The sequence below is a fragment of the Drosophila arizonae genome, chromosome 2 (genome assembly GCF_054131065.1).
Source record: "Drosophila arizonae isolate 15081-1271.41 chromosome 2, UAZ_ARI_1.0, whole genome shotgun sequence".
NCBI classification, from domain to species: domain Eukaryota; kingdom Metazoa; phylum Arthropoda; class Insecta; order Diptera; family Drosophilidae; genus Drosophila; species Drosophila arizonae.
This window is the reverse complement of record NC_142922.1, coordinates 3,704,048-3,717,828: the sequence shown is the minus strand read 5'-3', so window position 1 is coordinate 3,717,828 and position 13,781 is coordinate 3,704,048. Positions and strand designations below refer to the sequence as shown.

The 13,781-nt window shown below is 40.7% G+C and overlaps 2 protein-coding genes across 5 annotated transcripts in view; both read left to right on the top strand.

Annotated features, from left to right (window-relative positions):
* RYa-R (RYamide receptor) overlaps positions 1-13,781 on the top strand; it is an 86,976-nt gene that overhangs the window by 60,723 nt on the left and 12,472 nt on the right. The gene's annotated exons all lie outside the window — the stretch shown is intronic.
* On the top strand, positions 9,726-11,550 carry TwdlT (TweedleT). The gene is made up of 3 exons (XM_018018267.2): positions 9,726-9,878; positions 9,991-10,328; positions 10,385-11,550. The coding sequence occupies exons 2-3, from the start codon at positions 10,067-10,069 to the stop codon at positions 10,969-10,971; spliced, it is 849 nt and encodes a 282-aa protein (XP_017873756.1). The 5' UTR covers positions 9,726-9,878; positions 9,991-10,066; the 3' UTR covers positions 10,972-11,550.

Here is a 13,781-nt window from a genome sequence, read left to right as displayed (position 1 = left end):
GGTCGGGGGCGGATGCGGCGCTGACTCGCTTCGATTGAGTGCCAAAGCAACATCTGTGAAACATACATATTTAAAATTCCCAACGGCTTCGCCAAAGCCAACCCAACTGCAGCACGAATCGCACGACAATGGACAGAAAAATTGAAAAAAAAAGTGAGAAAAGAGAGAAACAAACAAAACAAAAAATATATACAAAAACAAAAACAAACAAAAAAATTGAAAAAAAAAAAAACAATAAAATAAAAATTCACTTTTAAGTGCAATAAAATTTGGACAAACGAAATCCCTAGCAACGTGGCAAATCGAGAGGCGAGACCAAACGACGGCACGCAGAAGCCGAGCTGCCAATTGCAGTTGCCATACAGATTGAAAGCACACAAAAGAGTTAATAATATTGAATGGCCAACAGTTCGCTGTGGTTGCTAAAATATTTTAGATATATATTTGAAAAGTAAATCACAATTGACAGCTTTTAGTGCACAAAAGTTGAGAGTGACTTTTTTTTATAGGAAATAACTTTATTGGTTTAGTGTAAACGGCTTTGCTGTGCGTCCATCATAAATATGTTTACTCATATGTGCGCCAGCTATTTGAAGTACTTGATTTCATTTTGAAATGTCATGGGAAATTGAGATTTATTATGTAAGCTTATACGTCCAATATATCCTTCAGTTCGACGAGGCAGACGCAATGCACATTTAATAAAATATTGAAATATTTTATAAGCTACTAAATTCAAGTGAGCTTCTTATTTCCATAGAAATACCACTCAGCGTCCCAAAATGTTAAAGTCGTTTCTAGTTGACGTAAAATTTAAATTCTGATGTATATTAAAGACTTGGTTCCTTATTATTCTAGGTAAATTTGATTTAATTTCTTAGAAAATCTTTTCTCTTTTAGTTTTTATAGTTTGCCAACAACCCAAACTTTTTCTTCTTTTCACAACTATGAATATTTCTTTTCAAAACGAAAAGAGAAATGTGATTTTTCACTCCCTACTGATGGAAAGTTTTAGTAAATAAAAGAAAAGATTGTGCAGAAAAATAAATTAAATCAGCTTGAGATCAGATTAAAATGAAAAGTAAACAAATTTCCCGTCGTGTGCCTGTCGCAATTTGCAATTTCAATTGCTTTAATGCACAGCAAGAAATACACATACATACACACGTACACTGTAAGAAAAATGAGCAGTATATACATGTATAATTGTCATTAAAAACGTCTGACGCACAACATTTATGATGGCCTCAGCAGGAGTCGTAAAAAAATGCGTGTGCTTAAGTCGCTGTCCGGGCGTGTCCTTCGTTCTTCTCCTGCTTCCGCTTAATGGGTTCGTCATTTTAAATTAGCCTCCCATTAGGTTGGACATTTCCGTTGATCTGGCATCGTTTCTCAAGCGTCAGTCGCTCGAATGCTCCAGCGCTCGAGTGGTTCGAGGGCGACGTTGACTTTTATGCGTTCATTACATCAACTTTTACGATTTGTATAAAAAAAAAAAAAAACATATTATAACAAACAACAAAGTAAAGCAAAGTCAGGCAAGAATTGTTAGAGGCGTTAAGACTGTTTTTTGTTGGCCGAGCAAGGTAGAGAGAGGGCCGCACACGCGATAGGCAAATGAGGGCTGACTTAACATTCGCTTTGCACTTCATTTAAAAAAATTACGCATACGACGCGTTGTGCGCGAACAAGTAATTCGCTCGTTTTGTGTCACTTGCAGTTGTTGCTGTTTCTGTTGTTGCCGTTGTTGTTGTTGTTGCCTTGATAGACACACTGCACTGGCTGGTAATTCGTTTAATTGAAGTTGGAAGCTTTGCGGCTGAAGACAACCGAAACCAACTGAACGCATCGCCTGGCCCACATTCAGTGCCCGCTGCTGGATTTGGAGCACATGAAACTTGTTTTTACCCACTCAACTTCAATTCCCAGCTCCCAGCGAGCCTCTTGCACTTTGGCACCCACAGCTCTCGACTTCCTCAATTTCGTTGTACGACATTTATTTACTTTCGACTTCACAGAGACTTGCACCAGAGTGCGTCTGCCAGAGAAACCAAAGAAAATCGCACAAACTTAAAATATGGTGATGAAAAACTACAAAACTGAAAAAACCAACCAAGTTAAAAGTTTTCCCGATGCTAAATGCATGGCAGCTGCGTCGCATTCATGGCCGCAGAAACGACCTCAAACTGCTTCCGCAACATGTAAATACTTCGAGGCAGCTGTTGAGCGCTCATCCCTCACACTGAGAACAATTAGGCTAGATCCTAAACAGACTGCAGGGCTTTTGGCAAATTGAAATACTTGGAAACAGTTGAACATAGCATTAATATGCAAATGCGGATTATAAGTACACGCCCACGTTCCCCCTGCTGCTGATTCTGCTGCTTTGGCTGCTTTGGCTGCCTCTGCTGCAGCTAAATGTCAACGTCATAGCAGCTTAATGCACAATTTGCACATGTCGAGAGGCAGAACACGAACAGGCAACAAATGTGAAGCGTTCTAGCAATTAAATTAAAAAGGACGACGTCGCACAGCAGCTGCTGCTGGCGCCCTATCCAGAGAGCTGGGCGCGGCTCGTGGGTATTCCATTTAGAGTAAAACCAATTATATACAGAGTGTGCATTTCAACGAGTCGCAATTCGTGCCTGCTCGTGCATGCCGCAGATCTAATTCACACTCACATGCAAATTCCATTGTTGCCTAAGTATATAAAAAGTCTTTTGTCAGAGTGTCAAATCAAACAGACTTGATCAGGAGTGTTAAATGATGCTGAGCCTGAATGAATCTGATCATTTCATTATATTCATTGCCTTGTAACAATAACTGAAATATAAATAGAATTATATAAATCATACACCTTTTCAATAGCTATATTTTCGATATGATTTATCATTTAGTTTAATTTTTACCATCAACCGAATGCTGAGCAATCTAATCTGACTTGACTAAAGAATTTCTTAACATTAATCTATGCATTTACAAAGCAAGAAAAACTGAATATGAATTTCAGAATATTTATTATATAATTTTAATTGATCCCATAAAAATCAGATTTACAAAATAAAGCTAAAGGAAATATTTACAAAAATAAAAAATAAATAAAATATGAATAATAAATAAAAAATACAAATTTTATTGTTATATAATGATAAACTTTAAAAATTCATTTTATTTTTTGTAATAATCTAATAATATCAGTATATTTAATGAAAAATGAATGCATTTACTTAAAAAGGAGTTCAAGCTGAATAAACAGCTATATCAATATGTTTTCTTGCCTTGATAGAACTACTGAATATAGATGCAACATTTTAGTTTGAGTGGAAAAAATTAACTAATTATTTAATATTAATAAGAGACATTAAAAAATATATATATGTAATTTTTTTTTTTTTTTTTTTTTTAATTTTAATGGCTTAAGTAACTGTGATTTATCGTTGGCAAGACTGCTAAGATTTTTTAATATAACATTTATTAGCTCTTTTAAAGTTTATATTATATATTATTTGTCAACACAAAGTCACTCCATGATTGTAGTGCCAAGTCCATTTATTATTTACATCATGAGTGAGCATCAGCAATTCGAACTCCAGTGCTCAAGATGTAATTATTGTCATTAGTTCATCGAGTGCCACTGCCACTCGCGCGCTTCCTGCATCACCTCAGATCAAATTAATAAATAAACCCTTGCTCTTAATTCCACTCACGATTCGAACCCAAACCACCTTTGAAGTCGTGCTGTGCAATCAATCACCCCGTCAACTTTAGTTGACCTCACACGCTCATCTCTAGCTGAAACTGAATCAGCTAACGAGGCAACCGCGCTAGTTCCAAGAACTTTTTTCCATTGAAGACGAATTCAATGATAAAATTTGCGGAAAAGCTGAAAAAAAATGAATAAAAAAAGTAAAAGGATTCATTCGCATCAAATTACTCTATGACAGAAAAACCTTATAAATAAACGCTCGACTACCTAACGTCTAAGCACTGCAAATCTGAGCGGAAACTTCTGAAAGGACAACAAGTGAATTGAGTGGGGGATCTGAGTGGTTGTCGCATATCGAATGTCGGTCGGCGAGAGGGTGTTAACTGTTAACTAAGTAACTACAGCTATCGATTGCCGCGACGTACTAGAGTGCTAAGCACACGGACCGACTGCTAGTCAGTTCAACTAAGGGAGAATTCAAAGTTTTAGCGAAAGCTGTTAGCGTGTTGCAAATGCAAACAGGCAGCAACTTTTAATTGCCGACAGCTAAATGCGGTTGCCTTAAATGCGAGCCGTGTAAACGTTGAATTTTCTTACCAATTGCCAAATGGTCAAAACACGATAGAATTCACAGCAGCAGCAGCTTCTTCTTGTTCGCTGCGTTTCGTTTTGGTCTCTGTGGCAAAAAGTCGTTGACACTAATTAGCATTTAGTTGGCGCTGCGGCTGCAACTGCAACTCGCCGCATGCAACTGCAACAGCACAAACATGCTGTCAAGTGCAATAAATAACGAGTCTATGAATGGAGCGTGTCGCGCTGTCGCGCTGTCGGGCTGTCGGGCTGTCGGCGCGCATCGCCAATGGATGGCTACAAAAATGTCAAATGTAAAAGCGAAACAGACGAGCAGAGCTCAAGCTTAAAGCTCTTAAGGCACACCAAAAATCGACGGCAACGAACAGAAATATTGTATAAATGAAAGAGAAAAAGAAATCAAAGGAAAAAAAAAAGGAAAAATAAAAAAAAAAATTGTTGTCTTCAACAATTCAAAAATTTGCACGCTGTGCTGTCGCTGTGTTTGCCTAACAAGCAGGAAGTGGCGCCGCGGCTGCTGGAGATGCGACTGTCTCATCACACACACATACACACACACTCACACATGCACGCACACAGCAGCAACAATGAGCAGCGACAAAAAAGATGCAGGAAGCAACAAACGCTGTCGTCGTCGCCGTCATCGTCGTCTTCATTGCTCCAGCAACTTCCTACTGCCAGCCAGCACCCACTCCACCACAGCTGGGGCTGTGCCATCCGCAGCCACCCGCTGATTGCGTGAGCCGCTGCAATCTTCATCTTTCAGTGTCAAAGGATGCCGCATTCAGGCGACTTCCTCTTATTGCTTATGCAATTTGCGAGCTGCGCGCACCCCGCCAAAGGATTAACAACTAATTGACTAGCTATAGAGCGGGAGAGAGACGCAGAGAGAGAGAGAGAGAGGGAGAGAGAGAGAGAGGGAGAGACGTTAAGTTAAGCGGCTTGGGCGTAAACTAAATGTCATGCTATGCATTAAATATAAGAGATTAGCCAAGTGATTTGCATATTATACCAAGTGAAGTTGGCAACTGGATGCTCTTGCAGAACATTTTCGGAATTGGACAAGATATAAGATACGAAATTAGTATAAACATCAATTAAGTGCATAAAGTGCAAATTACATCGGGAGGCAAAGAATTTCAAGTGAAAATTTAGCTCTAGTGAAGAGATGCCTCTTTGAGTCCCGCTTTTGCCTACGATTGCAATCTTCTTGAGTTGGGCTACTACTAGCGATTATATTAAGTTTTGAATAAGCTCATTCTGGGTTAAACTATTCGCAGGAAGTTTTATTAAAGGTATGGTATAGGTATCGCTCGATTCATCGGAACACTCGTCGTGCTGAACTATAAGCATGCTTTACGGGATCTGCCACGCCTATTTCTGTCTGTTATATATACTATATTCACACAACCAGGCTAATTTTCCGAATAGCAAAACTTTGTTTACTTAATTAAAAACTTGCTTGCAAAATTACAGTAATTCAAGAACATATGAGTCAGGATTGTACTTCCAAAACTCTCTCAATCGATCCTAAAATTCTACAAACAAAATTTAAATTTAAACAATGATTAAATTCACTAAACAACTTTGCTTAAACTCAACCAATTTAAGTGGCCTCGACCTTACATGTTTGGAGTTTCATACTCTCTCGTGTATTTCTCTAACCAAGTATCGGCTCTAGCTATCAGCTAATTCCAAGCTCTCCCGGCTCTTGTCTAGTCGGAAGTTGAATGTGAAACGTTTAGGCTCATGAAAAATGCAAGCAATTTTCGGTCGTTGTCTGTGAACTTGAATGCAAATTGCAAATGTAAATTCGATGGCCCCACAAATAGCAATCGCAAGAGCAATCGCAATCTGAATCGGAATCGGAATGCTACTGCGGCTCATTTGGAGGTGTCGCTGGTTGCCCCAGCGATTGCATCTGCCGGTGGCCTGCACGGCTGCAGTCGGTCTGCTCTAGGCTCCCATGGAAATGCAATTGAATTCAGCATTTCCCACATGCGAGCACAATTTATTGTTGTACAACAAAAGCACTTAGAGACAACAACAAAAAGCGACCAAAAAGTCGATAACTCGCTCAATGTTCGCTGTTCGTTAGCAAATGTTTGTTTGCATTTATTTCTCATTTCTTTTTTCATTTTGCATACGTTTTGGCTAAGAGGAGCAGCTCGGTATTGACTGGATGCGGGGTCTGGTTATGCAAGCGCATTTCAAGGTGAAATCGCCGGGAGCTTTGCTAAGAGGCAGGAAATGCAGCTGCCGCGTTAACAACTATTGAAATTATATTGACAGCTTATAGCAGACGCATTTAGTTTTGATCATTACAGCACACATAACTCAAACTGCCTCAATCACACACTAAACACTTGCTGTTAACCCATTAATTAAAAAATCGTACGCCCAAAGCGATTTGTGTAGTCACGACTTAGCTTTAAATATGTTTAAATCGCATGAAAACTGAAAATAGACTTGACTGTATATGAGAAAAAATGTGCTTTCCAATCAAGTTATACTTGTTCAATAGAATTTGTATAGAAAAAAAATTATAAATAAAACGTATATACGCAATTATTTATACATTTTATAATGATTATTTAATATATAAATAGCTGCTTACATAAGATTTTATAGTAGTAGTTGAAGTTAGGAGAATACAGAGAACATTATTGGATCTGAATTCGCAGATCTCTCTTGTTTTTTACAATATAATTTGCTACAGCATAGAAACCAAGTATTTAGCCCTTGATACTTGCGAAAAGTTATTAGATATTCAAAACCGTATACTTGCTATATTTATACTTGGGAGTCTTATACCAGTTTGAGCTTAATAGCTACATCATGTGTGCAAATAATTTATATTGCATGCAGACAAAAATGTATATAAATTGTTTTTAAAGTAAAATCAAACCCAAACTTAAACATTTCTCTGGAACTCCATTTATGCATATAGAATGGCCGATTGAATTGATTCCATTTTTATTTTTATTGAATATTTTTTTCAACTGAACTCTCATGCGAAATATTCGATTTAAAATCATATCCAACGAGCTGTTAACCTTTTGCTCAAAGCCAAAGGCAGTGAACAAATCGAGTTGCATTGGGCAACATTTAATAAAATTAAAAATTGCAGCGAATCGCTTTGAGAAAAATTAACAATTGAATTTGCTGAGCAGTAAAATTGCCGATAAATTGAAAATAAAAAAAAAAAATCACAAAGTCTTTTGACCACTTTACACAATTCACAGCAATTTTTGGCACAGTTCGATGAACGAAGCATCGATTGAACCATTTTATTATGCGGCTAAGTGCCCAGCGCAATTAACAAAGCGAAATGTAAAAAAAAAAAAAACAACAAACAGAAAATCAAGAAAAAACACAGATTTAATATCGTTAACAACGGCAGAAGGAGAAGGTGAATGAGGAAGTGGTAGGCAGAGGTGGAGGAAAAAGTGGAGGGGCAGGTGGAGTTGGAGAAAAGCAATCAACAATCACAATAAAAATGCATTTTACGTGAATTCGCGCGAAGAGGCGACAATTTGCGAAATGTTTTGTTGCTTTAGTTAGTTTTTTTCTGTTTCTGTTTTTGTTTTGTTTTTATTTTTATGACTAAATTACGCAATGCGCTAATTTTCGATGCGTAAGCGTGCGGCTCGACAGATCATAAAAGCTATGCAAACGTAAAGCACATAAAATGATAAGAATTTTGAGTTTGTGTATTGTGCATGGCATGAATGTAGGGAATGCCCTACTTTAAAACTTATCGATTAATCTGCGGACAGTCCCTTGAGCTGCATGACACAAGTGCCTCTCGACGAACCTGAGCTTGGGCTGTTTTTTTTTTTTTTTTTGTTTTCTTATCTGAGCTGCAAAAACTGTAAAACGCATTTGACATCGTTAAAAGGGTATATAGCGAGCTACAGTGAGCACTGACTGATAGAGAATGCGCTTATATTTCATGCATGTTAGATGACGGTAATTACAGCTCATATATGTATGTAAGACTAAAGAAAATAAAATAAAAAATCAAATATTAAATATTTAAAAATATATATTAAAAAGTTAAGTTACAAAATTAATAACATGGAGTGTAAAAAAGTTCTAATAAAATCAAGTTTTTATGAAAAAAAAATTATCTCAAAATATTTATATTTTAATTATAATTGTAAATGACATATATACCATTTTGTTCTTTGCTTTTCTTTTCAAAATCAAATTCTTAAAAAATAAAATGTTTATATATGTTTTAAGCTCTTTATAAATAGCTAAAAGTATTACTTAAATTTATTTGTTTTCTTTATGTATAAAGAAATTAAATATTTTAAAAGAATAAGATAAAATAATTTCAGTTCAAATTGTTTTTATGTTGTCAACTTAGTCAATGTCTACTGTATATTTCCGAATAGTACGCGCTGGGTATCACAATGAGTTCGATTTAAATACACAACACTTGCTCCAATTGCAACTCTCAATTCGCACATGTTCTCATTTATCATACAAGTATGTGAACATATATAGATATATACATATATATATGCATATGTGTGTATGTGGCTATTTAGAGATTGCCGCACAATGGCAGCCCAGATTCGAATTGTAGGAAAATCCACAACACGCGCACGAAATTATTCAAATTGCCATTGTTAAACAACGAACTGATTCAGTCTGAGACTCTGCTCAGCGTTTTCCAGGGCATTTTCGAACGAATTTCACTTTTGTACGCCAGCTACAAGACGACGACGATCGTGAGCGCATTTTCATTTTCATTTTCATTTTCATTTTGAGTTTGAGTTCGAGTTGCCCCCGAGGAAAGCCGCAGCCGAACGCTCGGCCTGCCGCAGCTCAAGTGCCAGCGCGCCGATGGGCTCTGGGAGCTGCTGGCTGGCAGTTGGTTGGCCAGCGAGAGCGAAAGTGCACGACATTGGGTTCCACCCGGAGAGTGAGAGCAGCTGCTGCTGCTGCTGTTGCTGTTGCTGTTGCTGTTGATGGTGATGATGCAGCAGCAGCACCAACTGAGGCAGCTCTCTGCCAGCGCCACATCCGACAGGCGGGAAATCGTAAAGCTCTGTGGCTCTGTGGCTGTGCCGCGCTGCCTGTGCGGTAATAAGTTGATTGTGCTGTAATTTCGGTTTCACTTGCGCCTGTCCTACACTTCGAGAGACTTGGCAACAACAAAAATCACAGACAGCAAAGAAAGAGAGTGAGAGGGAGTGAGTAAGAGTGTGACTGGGCGAGAGATGCGAGCGTGAACGAGAGGGAAGCTGCTCATTATTGGCCAGCTCGCTGGCCAGCTACGGGCCTGGGCCACACATGCGCACAGTCGCATCATCATGATCAGCATGCGTGTGTGTGTGTGAGCGTGTGTGCGTGTCTGTGTGTGCCGCTGGCCGACTGAGTTTTCGGCGACTGTTTCGACTGTTTCGAGTGTGCGACTGTGGCATCTATGTTGCTTGGATTTTTTGTATAAATTGATGATGCGGCTGCATTGGTTCGTCAGTGAAGCATTTGATTTGGTCTAATAAACATCGGTGAACCGAGTCCGAGGATAGCTGTAAATAGTTGAGAAAAAGACTCAAATCAAAACGTGAGAACCTTAGCCGCATCCAGCTTGGCAGGCAACCTAACCAACGTATCTCTCTCCCACATCTACATCTATCCATCCGCATCTGTGGCTCCCACACCAATACACGGCACAGACCCGGGATTACTGTGACAGTGCAAGTGTGTGAGTGCTAATCCGTGAATATACACATATACCCAAACGTATACGCCATGAAAACCTTCATCCTAATGTCCTGCCTGGCTCTGGCCGCGGCGCGCCCTGAAGCTGGCTACAACTACAACCGTCCCGGTGGCGGCGGTGGCAGCATTGGCGGTGGTGGATTCGGAGGCAGCTCCGGTGGCGGATTCGGCGGCTCCAGTGGAGGCGGCGGCGGGTTCGGTGGCGGATTCGGTGGCGGCTCAGGAGGCGGTGGCGGATTCGGCGGCGGCGGCGGCGGCTTCGGTGGCGGATCCGGCGGTGGTTTCGGAGGCGGTGCGTCGATCTCCCAATTAAACTAAGTTCACAGCTAATCTTGGATAATTTTACAGGCATCGGCGGTGGATTCGGAGGCGGCGGCGGCGGTGGCGGTACCACTTTGGTGCAGAAGCACATCTATGTGCACGTGCCACCACCAGAGCAGGAGGAAGTGCGTCAGCGACCCAACCTGCCCGTCGGCCAGGCCCAGAAGCACTACAAGATCATCTTCATTAAGGCGCCATCTCCACCCTCGTACCAGGCTCCAGTCATCCCGCTGCAGCCCCAGAACGAAGAGAAGACCCTGGTCTACGTGCTGGTCAAGAAGCCCGAGGATCAGCAAGACATTGTCATTCCCACGCCAGCACCCACGCAGCCCTCCAAGCCCGAAGTCTACTTCATCAAGTACAAGACCCAAAAGGAGGGCGGCGGCGGCGGCGGCATTGGAGGCGGCATCGGTGGCGGCATCGGTGGCGGCATTGGCGGTGGCATCGGCGGCGGCATCGGCGGCGGCAACGGTGGATTCACCCAGACCAACACTGGCAGCGGCTACACAACTGGCGGCGGTGATGGCGGCTTCTCTGGCGGTGATCTCTCAGGCGGTGGCATCTCGGCGCCGTCGAGCAACTACGGCCCACCCGGCAAGTCTGGCCCCTATTAAGCAGCAGCTCGGAATAGAACTCACACCTCGATCTAACTACAATCGGACAAACAGACAATCACACACTCGGTTCAAGCTGCTGACTAGTCCTGTCGTTGACGCGCTAACACTCAACTCTTCCCACACTCAACACTACAACTGCGACTTGACCCAATACTCTGGACGAGAAGACGTACCCAGTATCCGTTCCAGTCCCCAACCGAATGGGCGCCTCTGTCGTCCGACACTTTTGTATATAAAAATGTTTCCGACTTTCCACACTCACCAAGCATCACTCGAGGCATCACCATTTTCATCTCTTCCTCTCTCACTCACACACGCTTTCTCTCTCTCTGTCACACATAATCTCGTCTGTTTCTCACACTTGCCTAACCCAAATCCATTTAGCTAATAGATGACAAGTGCCGGGTTCTCCGGGTAGGGAACTTCACTTGGCATTCGAGCAACGGAAAAGAAAATGAATTGAAGAAGAAGGAGAAGGAGAAGAAGAAGTAGAAGGAGAAGCTAGTAGATGATGATAATGCGAAAGCTGATATATAACTCCATTCATAATACATAATACATATAAATATAAATATACTTTAATTATATCATTAGCTCTAAGTACTTTATGCACAATAAAAAAAAACAACGGTGACAAAATTACAAAAAAAAAAAAAAAAGTCAAGCCAAAATTTATTTATGCCAGCCAACAAAAATGCAAAATATTCAGCTAGGAAAAGATTTTCCCAGTTGCCTACGACGGAGCTTAATTGATTTTCGTGCCTTACGTCCTTTTGCATTTTGATTGTGCGTATGTCCTTTTAATATCTATGCATTGGCTTCCATATGCGGATTACGACGTCAATGGAGCCTCTCTGAGAAGCCTCTGGCAGCCAGGCGATAAGAACCAGCAGCTGGCTAGGGGCACAGCTTAGAGAATGGGAGGCAATGTCTGTCGGGCTGGGGGCAGATTTTCCTATACAGCTCTCGAGACAAAGCGTTCATATTGTTTTTCCGTAGTTGAAACCCTCTAGATCCTCACATAATTCACTTGACCTACAGCCGAAGCATCGTAAACAATAACAAGTAAGAAGGCTCCAGTCGAGACTGCTCGACTGGGAGATACCCTGAACCCTCCAAGCTGATATTCTACTCATTCTGCACTTCTTTTATGCACACATACATACACATGCATCCACACGCATGCATAAGCCTGCGCTCTGCTAACTGCGCAGTAAGCAGCGACTGCGCTTGGGCTGCGCTGCAGTGTGGGCAATATTATGAGAATTTATTTGTCGAATAATTTTGTAGACATACAATCTTAATGAAACTTTTAGAGCGTAATCATATGGGGAATATGTGTGTACATTCCAAAGCACAAGTCTCTAGTATTTGAAATGGGTTTTTTACAAATTGTTGGCGAAACGACAATATCTTTGTATCGATCAACTGTATATACACAGTAAATCTGAAGTTTCTCGATCTAAAAGTGTTCAAATTAGGTTGAAAAAACGAAATCAAGTTTTCGATTATTCTCGATAAAAAAGCTATCGGATGATTTATCGAAAAAATAAAGCAAACTCGTACTGCGTATAGTACACACGAGTATGCATGCCAAATTTCAGCTCTCTAGCTTCTGAGATCGACGCACTCATACGGACGGGCGGACGGACAGACGGGCAGGGCTATATCGACTCAGCCGTCCTGGTCAAGAATATATATACTTTGTAGGGTCTGCCACGCCTCCTTCTGCCCGTTACATACTTTTTCACAAAACCATTATACCCTAATTTCCCATTGAAAATGGGTTCAGGGTATAAAAATCCAAATTAATTAAATACTCAAAACCAAGTCTGGAACCGGCGCCAGTTCTGGAAACCCGCTGGAAACTAATTAAAAAGCAATTTCTCAGCAATAGTCTCATAATTTGTGCATAAAGTTTAGCTTGCGGAGAGCTTCTTTTTTATAGTTTCGCATTTTTTCCCGAGTCACTTATTTGTCTTTGGGCATCATTTTTTCCGTTTCTTAATCTTTTGCATAGGAGGGCAAATTAACGGTTTTCGCCACTTAAGCAGGAAGATAAAAAAAAGCGCAGTCAAGGCTAAGCTGTGGCTGGGAGGCGGAAAAGTCCATTTTAATTAAGTTGACTTGTGTGAATGATTTTCCCAAAGTTTTCCGTTTGAACTCAACGTGGCCGAGCGGAGAGATAGAGAGCGCCGAGGGGGTCGCCTCGAGGGCAAACCACGATTGCCGCGCTTGCCGTTCGACTGGACAGTTCGGGGAAGCCCCAGCCAAAGTGCTGGGAATTGGCAAAATGGTAAATGAAAAAAAATAAGAAGCGGGAAACGGGCAACGGGCAACAAGCCGCAACTAGAGTCAAAGTTACGGCAGTCGCCCGTATCTCTGCTGCCGCCGTTGGCTCTTCACAAAACAGTTTTCTAGGCCAAAAAGCAAAGCCAACTTAACAAAGTCGAGCAACTTTTTACATGAATTTTACATTTTAATACCCTAACAGGCCGTTCGTTCTCATCTCATGTAAATCATACAATGTTAGCTGCTTAAAGGGAATATATATGCATATAAGTATTTATTAGCATCCGCGGCGTGCTTTAATTTTCTGCTTTCTTAAAAGTTTCTGGCATAATTGAATTTTCGTTGAGTTTAATATATTCTGTGTGTGATGCTGTTATTGTACAGTTTGTTGAACTTGCTTTCCCATATCAATGAGTATCTATGTATAATAACTCAAAACAGAACTTAACTGAAGCATATTCTTTTGGGACTTAGAAAAATTTTAATACTTTCTAACGTCAAATATTAATTTCGAG